The sequence below is a fragment of the Rhinoderma darwinii genome, chromosome 4 (genome assembly GCF_050947455.1).
Source record: "Rhinoderma darwinii isolate aRhiDar2 chromosome 4, aRhiDar2.hap1, whole genome shotgun sequence".
NCBI lineage: Eukaryota > Metazoa > Chordata > Amphibia > Anura > Rhinodermatidae > Rhinoderma > Rhinoderma darwinii.
Genome location: NC_134690.1, coordinates 103,324,541 through 103,334,275, shown reverse-complemented (window position 1 = coordinate 103,334,275; position 9,735 = coordinate 103,324,541). Strand labels below are relative to the sequence as shown.

The following is a 9,735-nucleotide window of genomic DNA, read 5'->3' as shown; positions in this document are numbered from 1 at the left end:
AAAACGGTCATTTAAACAGAGAAGAGTAGTGCAGCATGCTATGCTATTCTTCTAAGTCAAGATGGTGGAACCATCGTTAGCTTTTCTGGTATTTTAGCAGCTCGCTAAAATAGTGGTTGCAAAGCATAATTGATGCACAAAATTATACCCTTAAAGGAATTCACCCTTGAAAAGCATTTATGGTATATTGATTGGATAGGCCATAAAAGTTCAACAGGTGGGGATCTGACCACTATTAATATTCCTGAGAAGTTATTGCACATGAACGGTCCATGGACGTCTATGGAAGACACAGAAACAGTTTAGCACCTTCATACTTTAATGGTGATTACCTCTGCACCAACTTATTAACCAAGAACGTGGAGATTCTTGAGATTGTGGGGGTGCCAATGGTCAGTCCCCCATCGATCAGACATTTTTGGTATATTCAACTGATGTGCCATAAAAGTTTATCATGTGAAAACCTCTTAACCTTAGAAGGTGATACAAGATTTCTCCAATAATAAAATAATTGGCTACACCGGTGATGCTACATTATGGGGGCCTTCAAATGTGTCCCTTTATTCCAACACAGGTTGCTAAACACGTTCAGCCAGATATAGGAGAAGTGGCAGGTATACACATACTCACACAAATATATAGGGCTGGTGTACATGGTCATTTTTATGGTTGGTGAGTTTTCCAAAATAAGGTTGGAATAGAGGGAAAATTAAATATGCTGACCCCTTGCCTTGTCCTGGTCTTGGACAAGACATTGTAAACAAGGCCAGCCACTGTGCATCCAAAATTCTGCGGCTTTGCACATGGTAAATCATTTTTCTGCCTATCATTGAAAAACACTACAGCCACTCTCCTGCCTGAAATCACTACAATACGTTTTATTGAATAGATAACTTGGACTTTGGTGTTTGTGCCCCTTTTTTGTTTTATTAAATAATGACTCAAAGGAAACATAAAATACTTTTTGGAGGGTTTATTGCATAGTTGCCCAAACAAAGAAGCAGATCTGGATATGAATTTAAATAAAATGGTATAATAAGAGGAAAAAAAATACAATGAGTATTTGCAGTTTGTTTCATCCATGCGGCCCTTAGCTTCATAGGCAGCATACGTTCATATGCAGACGAAAAACAAAACCACTCAATTGAGTATAAAGTAGATAAGAAGAATGCACATATTACAAAACAACTCTGCTTAATTGTAGTGTCTAAAAATTACATGTTACAGAATAAAAAAATAATTTCATGCAATTAAACCTTAACATAACACTGCACTGATGTAGTGCCAGTCAGCACAGGGCTACACAATAGTGACAATAGTGTTTGTAACGTGCAACTTCACATTCAATCACTTAAAGCTTAACTCCACATTTAAAACCACTTTTTTTGTAATCCAATAATAATAAAATATATTGCCCTCTGCGGATGTGCATTAACCCCCTCGTATTCCCTTTCTGCCTATTTTGAGGCCGTCTTCTCTCCAGCTGTCTAGAACTTCCTGTACCAGTGACCACACTGTCTAAATATGCAACAGACTCATTGGGTCTCATGAATAAAATCTGTTCTAAGAAAAAGTGTTAGTGTTGCCCATAGGAACCAGTAAATTCACATTTTCACACTCAACCAGGAAATTCTAATTTGTTGCAATATTTCTTATACATACTACTAGGTTTGGCCTAGAGGAAAGTAGAAGATCCTTGGAACACCAACATTCAGGTAATACAAAACCTTGGGGGCAAGTAGAGCTCCATAAATCTGGTTAAACACTGAATTTATAGTTTTTGATCTGTGTTAGACTTTGGCACCATAATGCTATGTGTTTAGATATACTGTAACCTGCAAGAACCAGATCGATAATATCATCATGATCTAGCTTGGATTATAGCTAATACCTTATCAGTTCTCATCTTTATTGTACATTCAAGTTGTAGTTGGTTTAGGGGGAAGACACAGACAGCGGGGGCCTCTTAGGGTATGTGAGCCCCTAGTTTATAAAGAGCCGATCTGCGATCCAAGAGTTTGGTGGTTGTCAGAGACTGCCTCCATCATGGCTCCCTAGTATAACTTACATGTGCCCTAATCCCTGGTGTCTAGTGGTTTATTAGCCCAGTTTGTTCTTGCGATGATTTATTGCAGTGATCTTAGAGATCAGCAGAAGAAGGTGATGACCACTTTGTTCTCTATGATCAGATGAAGCAACTCCTTATAGTAATGTGTCAGACTGGACCCACCAGAGGATCCCATGCAGGATAAATAGGAAGGTGTCTATGAGCACCCTAACCCTCAGGGTGCAGTATGTCCTCCCCAGTATTAATCCCCAGAATCTCATCAACTTCAAAGTCTATCTGAAAGTTTGATCACTAGGTCTTGTCTAGTATTTATCAGTAACATCAAAGTATATGGAAAGAATACAACACTGTTTTACAGAAACAGGAGATAAGAATGCTTCCCGAAGAGTGGATAACAACTGTATTTCTGTATTTTTACAACTATTGGGGTATTAAACAATTACCTTCAACTTGTTAGTAGTAATATATATATATATATATATATATATATATATATATGTATGTATGTATATATATATATACACATACTATTTCTTTACAAAACAGATACTTGTACAGCTCCAATAAATGTCATGCAGATAAAGAATTGGCAAGGCATGATGTCTTTCCTTCCCTCTAGGGATGCACTGTATTTTTCAAAATGCACTTAAAATGTGTGAAAGACTGTTAATACCTTGAATCAATCTGCAACTTTGTTTCTACTATGCACTCAGTATATGGAAAAGGAAGGAGCTCATAGATTAAAAAATTTTTTTTTTTAGAAGCTACAGAATGATATTGGATAGACATACGTTGTATATGTTGCTACATGTTGATGAAGAATAAGTTATACTGTAGCCCGGGCGTCCTGCTTGCTGTAGTCCAAGTACAAGCAATACTGCTGAGACCCAATAGTAACAGGTACTGCTGCATGACAAAGCTGCATTTATCCACACGCAATTGTAAATGAATGGGACGCAGCTACGCAAATACCTGCAACAGAATTTGCAAAAGAAAATACAGACTCACTATCCTGTACTGTTCTTATACGTCTATACAGATGACTTATCTGTACCCCTGCAACAGCCCATATGTAAGACATTCAATGATTTTGGTCAAGTAGTTTAGAAATACTGTAAATGAATGGCCATTTGACACTGCCTAGATATTGAATCCCAGCAGTACATATGAAAAAGGGGTTGATCTTGCCTTCCTTTCAGCCAGCACAGCAAGAAATAATAAAGCTTAATCATGATGAATTTACAAAGCATTATTATATGACATAAGAGTGCAAAGGAAACCTAGTCTTAACCCCCTCCCCCACTGCGATTTATGTGAAATTAGATCAGCCATGCTTCATTTTACTACCCAATTCATAACAAGGATTACCAGAGGTGGCAGCCAGATGTCTCTCCCATATGAATGAACATGCGTGGTTGGCCATGTTAATAGCCCGCTGAAACATTTTTCGGCTCACCATATGGCCAAATGTAGATAGGCTGAGGTGAAAGATGAATATCTGCCATCTTCCACATGCATTTTATACCATCCTCAATAATGATCTTCTCTGTTTCAAAAAATATGTGGATGGTGTTCAGTCTATAACCACCACTATATCTGTTAACCTGCTTGACACCTGCTATAACACTATATAATATCTGACTGATTGAAAAGGCCCTATAAACATCGATGTTCATATGAAACAAGCTAAATTTGATATTGAACCCATGTATCCTTCAACGGTTACATGAGAACCGTTTTCAATGTCCACACAAAGAACGTTTTATTAGGCCTCATGCCCACTTCAGTTTTTTCTTCAGGGTGCTATCCATTTTTTTAACTGATAGCACCCTGACACATTCATTTCAATGGGGCCATGCATACTTTCGTTGTTTTAACTGAACCGTGCGGCCGTTCCGTCAAAAATAGGACAGGTCCTACTCCTGTCCGTTTTTGACGGAACAGTCTCAGCCTTTTTATTGATTTGGTTCGTGAAACAACGGACTGCACACGGAAGCCATCCGTGTGTGGTCCGTGTTTCACGGATCTGTCATTAGCGGCCATACAACGGCCGACGGATCTGTTCATGAGGCCTTAGTGATTGGTGCATTTTACAAGGTACGTATGGCAATGCTGGTTAGATACTGTAAGATCTAGCATGTACGTTGTAGAAAATAGCCCAATATTACAAATAATACGTATAGTAACTGCAGAGTTACAATAGCAGTGAGTTTGTGCTAATTGAAGGCATAAGGGCACATTGAGAAGTGGTGGAAATTTTCTGCTGCAGATTTTGCCGCAACAAATCTGCTGCAAAATTTGCGTATTTCAGGGATCATCCAGACGTGGTGGATTTTTCAGCGGACTTGCCGCAGGTTTTAGCCTTTGCATTGCAAAGGCTGAAATCGACAGTGAAAATCTGCTGCTTCTCTGCAACCAACTGAGCATGCTGTAAAATGTCAATTCCACACCACAAGCTATTTTCATCACCATTATTTTCCACAAAAACTACACATAGTGAACTAAAAAGCTATAGAAACCAAAGAAAAATGTCTGCTGCAGATTTCCACTGCGGCATGTCTGCAGAAGAATTCCGCAGCAAATCTGCCATGTCTGAACGGGCCCTGAATGTCATGTTTTCCTATTATGTTCACTCCTTTAATGCAATGTGGCATTTACTTGGTTGCTGTTTAATTTGTGTGTTGTTCTGTTTGTTGTCAAGGTAGAGCTGTCCCTGTTGGTGTAAAGTAGGAAACATATCAAACCGCATTTAAACTTGAGCCAAGCGTACTGTAAATGATCTCAGATTTATTTTTGGACCTCTCATATTGCATGACTATAAATGCTTCAGCTCCCTTGTAATTCAGTGGTACGGACATCAGTAAATGTCCTTAGTATTTAAACCTCCAAAAACTGTACTGCTTGAAATCCATGCAACATGCTGTAAAACACTAACTCCTTAATAAAAAATAAAGTAATAAAGTTAGAAAATGTAGTATCAAATGTTTCATTACAAAATGTTTATTTCATAAATGACTGATGCAATCTCAATGGACAGGATTTTATTTCACAAGTCACAATGACATTCCTTTCTCTAGTCTATAAGTACTATCCACTTTCCATAAGCAACCTACAGAATATCAATACTCAATGTAACTCTTTATTGCTACTTAGTACTTAAATCTGCATTCTACCTCTGATATCATAAGTTATTCACCTTCAAATCACGACCAGCATTGATAGAAACACAGCTTTGACTCTAACTCATGCAATGCATTTATAACTTTTTTCACTGTGATATTTTCTGATGTAGAAATTAAAATGTACCCATTGCCCCTTGACTCAAGAACCATCAAGAAAGTCACTTTTCAAACAACGAACACTTCACAATGGAGATATCTTCATACTCTTGAACCATAAACTCCAAAATTCATGGCTCATAAAAGTAGCCATTCACTGGATGAACCAATGTAGCCTATGAACTCAAAATGGGAAGTCACAAAGGCATATGCTTCCTCTTGTCACTAGTTCCTAGTCAATTGGCTGTATTTAAATGACCACCCCGGGAAAGCAAAACTGATACACTGTATTATTCCATGTACATGGCCTAAGGGCTTGTTTATACTTGGTCTACTTCATCTTGATTCTCTGAAGATGGTGACATTAAAGTTAGTTGCAATGCAATGTTGCACAAAATTATGAATACGGTAAGGTAGATTATTTCACACAAATCTACAGTACCAGAAAGTGTTAATATTAGATATATTTATAAAAATTTCTTCACCCTAGTTACCAAACCCCTCTGCAGGCCACTAGATTCCAGTAACTGCACTTTCAAAATGTGAATCATTCTTCATCTACCCAAAGTAAAACAGGTCTGCAAATGAGCATGCGTACTGCAAGACCCTTTAGAGGGAGTAAGCCCATATACCCGCTGTAAGTGCAAAGAGTGTCTCTTGTGGATGCAAGAGACTTTGATCAATAATGCCTTTAAAATAGGTTTATTCAAAAAGTTAAAAATAAAGTTTAGTCTTTCGATATAAATATTATAATGATTCAAAAATTATTATGGATTTTTAGGACTTCATCTGCACTTGTGACTGTGCTGTATAACTGGTACTTTCAATGCTTAATCAGTCCCACATCTCCAATGTAATATACAATATATTGCAGATAGTCCCTGCTCTCCAACTGTAGCTAATGAATAATATTTCACTGTTGGAAGGTCAGGATAGAAAAATAGTATATTTTTTGTCATAACATTATAAGTAACAACAATGCATAAAGTGGGTTTCAGTATATATAATATATAAACGGATTCCTTAATTACCCTCCAATTTTGTGTTATTTTCAGTAACCCACTTGAGACAACACCTCATTTTGTATTTAAAATACTCCCTTTGATAGTCTCAGAGATATGTTACATTGTATTATAAAAAGAGCCTGAATTTATCAGTTACAATTAGTTAAAAAAAAATAGTGCTTAATACAATAAACAATAAAATCTAATATGCATTAAAAATAATAGTAAAAAAAAAAGATTGTAGTCACATTGTTAAAAAACAAAAACAACTTATAGTAATGGCGGTAGTTAGTACCAAACTGGTCAACTTTGTAGTGTCTTACGATTATTGAACATAATGCTACTTGGAAGAATTTTTTCCCATCTAAAAGCTATACAGTAATATACTGAAGAACAACTCTAAACATAATGTTTGTGCTTCTGCAAAAAAAATAAAATCACACACACACAAAGAGGACATCCTAGGTAGCTTGGCATAAAAAATATCTACTTGTTACTCTATTTCCAGCACATTTTTGTAATATTACAATGATTTGTAAAGCTTATATTAAAAATGTTAAATGCATAAGGTTCTACAGTTATAAATAAAGTATACTGCCCACGTTGTGTATGATTATCTGCTTGTAACTTATAACCTAGTCTCCTAAACAAGTAAAACCATGTACGGGTCTGACTCTAGAACTTTAAGGATGGCCTCATATAGATATGCCCCCGTTTGTTGTAGATAATCTCACAGCCTTTGCATAGTGGTGATACAATAAGAAAAAATTCTATACAGAAACAAGTATATATCTTTCTGACCATAATTACAGCTGGAGGCAATATGGCAGCACAACATTTCATGAGGCTCATCATATATTTCCACAAGAGAAAAACATAAAGCTAGGTTATTGGAAAGGGAAGACTACAGGAACAGGTCAGCCTGAGCACCCGCATCTACAGCCAGGTGAGGTAGGTGTCATTTTTGTTCAGCACGCATTCCACATCATTCAGACTCGGAATCAAATCTTCAGACTCAAGTGTTCCAAGGTCGACATTTGTCCCAGGAAGAGCATCAAGAAAGTCTGGAAAACGTGTCTGTGGATTTAGGTTCAAGGTCGGCTGTCCCAGAATTTCACCTGTAGATAGAAATTTGTGTTAAATTACAAAAAGAACTGTGGGCATGAATGAATGAATGACAGAATTAATGAAAATGTTCTCCTTATGTGGTGTCTTGTATGTGTAGGTCCTTGACTTAAGGGGGCTATCTACGTTTTATTTTAATTTGGTGGCCTTTCCATTGAATAAGCCATCAATGTATGATTGATAGGGCTCTGACCCTCAGGAACCACGTCGATCAGCAGCTCGTTCACTTGAATAGACTGAGCTGCGGTACCAAGCACAGACAAACTCATATGTAGCTTGTGTAAATTGCCTGAGGTGGAGTCCGGTATGGTTCTGAAACGCGTAGCCTGTTACATTACTGATCGCCAAATAAAAGCAAACTACCATTTCGTGACTCCAGAGACTTTACTTTCAAAGACTAACCAAAAAGGCAAACAAACAGCGCCAGCAAAGTATTGTTTTTTGCAATATACATCTTTTTGCATTGTTTTCCACATTGCACACTCTTCACTTTGCACAATTATCTGCTGGGACAGATTATTATCTGGACAGATCCGCTAGCAGCTCCATGTATTGTACTAAAAGTACAAGGAATTCTTAGATGTCATACTACTTGCACAGCACCACCAGGTGAGCATAACCATATGATTTTTCTAACTGCATTTATCGTGGGATGATGCCCTATGCACGTCACTGTGTGTATTTTTCTGTCTCTAAGTAATGAGGGGACATTGCGCTTGCTGGCCCTTGTGGTTTGCTATTCAGTAGGGTTTCATTGGGCGGACATTCACCGATCATATATTGATGCTTTAAAATACCAGAAAACCCCTTTAAGTGGGTAAAAAGATGCCAAAGAGGAAGGGTAAGAAACAAGTGAAACAGGCACGGATAACAGGTGAAAAACTGCAGAGAAAACTAGAAGAAATCTAGTGTAGGACTCCATGCATACTCGCCAATCTCCACTCTACTTTAGTTTGACATCGGGCAATGAGAGACACTAGTGCACGTTGAGCGGTACAGTTGCTGAGACTACTGTACAATGTCAAGAGAGAATTTTGCAGGGGTCCGTTAAATTAGAACCCCCCCAGCAGGCACTAGCATCTCTCCACACCCGATGTCAGATCGGGCAGGAGATTGAAATTGAAGGGACACTTTAACCCAATGTTAGTGTAGTATAATTATAGTTGTGTAGTGTAAAATTATTTTGATTATACTTATTTTAATTATATGACGAAATCTTGCAAGGTTCCAACCAAGCAAAGTGCCAGGAAAAACAAGAGAAACCTGGGAGGCATTTGCTTCTGACAGTCCTCCATTGTTACCATTTGAATGATTCTTACAAGCAGAATATTACATAAAAGCCTTGTATAAGAGTGGAAAACACTCAACTTAGACAATGCCAGGGAAATTAAATACTTTAATGCTAGGCAGTAGGCAGGGGCATAGTTATCGGGGGTGCACAGGTAACAGTCACACCCATACCCTGGTACCTGAGGAGACCCAAAGGCTCCTCTGCCACATGAGAAGACACCAGTTTTATAAATGGCTTATGATAGGTTGGAGTTCTGTTACAGATTTTGCATTGGGGCCCACAAGTTTAAGTTCATACTCTGGCAGCAGGCTTGACTATCTTATGCTCTACTGCTGGTCCTGTCAGGTATCTAAATTTTTTTAGGAAGAACAAATCACTTATGCACATGAGAGTAGTCAAGATCTTTACCAGTTTCTTCTGGTATGGATCCTGAATACAGTATTAATAATTAAACTATGGAACCATGTATATTTATTTATCCTATTTGGCAACATGCTCCATATTGGACTATAGTCTTGTTTTTGGGTCACAATGTGAACAATGTTAAGGAAAGCTCAGCGTTCAAAAGATCCTAAAGATGACCACACAGGATGTACTGCAAGTGGTTAAAATTGAAATTATAGGATTATTATGTACTATACAACTACCTAGATACAGTTAGGTCCAGAATTATTTCGACAGTGACACAAGTTTTGGCATTTTAGCTGTTTACCAAAACATATTGAATATATGGTTATATGATCAATATGGTCTTCAAGTGTAGACTCTCAGCTTTAATTTGAGGGTATTCACATCCTAATTTGAGGAAGGGTTTATGAATTACAGCTCTTTAATATGTAGCTGCCTCTTTTTCAAGGGACCAAAGATAATTGGACAATTATCTCACAAGCTATTTAATGGGCTGCATGGCCTATTCCCTCATTAATCCATCATCAATTAAACAAGTAAAAGGTCTGGAGATATTTCCAG

The 9,735-nt window shown here is 37.6% G+C and overlaps 1 protein-coding gene across 1 annotated transcript in view; it reads right to left on the bottom strand.

Moving 5' to 3' along the window:
• Positions 1 to 958: 958 nt before the first annotated feature.
• The window catches only part of WWTR1 (WW domain containing transcription regulator 1), an 89,026-nt gene continuing 80,249 nt past the window's right edge, over positions 959 to 9,735 (bottom strand). Inside the window, exon 6 of the mRNA XM_075861437.1 lies at positions 959 to 7,468. Coding sequence (XP_075717552.1) covers positions 7,287 to 7,468 — 182 coding nt within the window. The 3' untranslated portion in view covers positions 959 to 7,286. The remainder of the gene's footprint in view (positions 7,469 to 9,735) is intronic.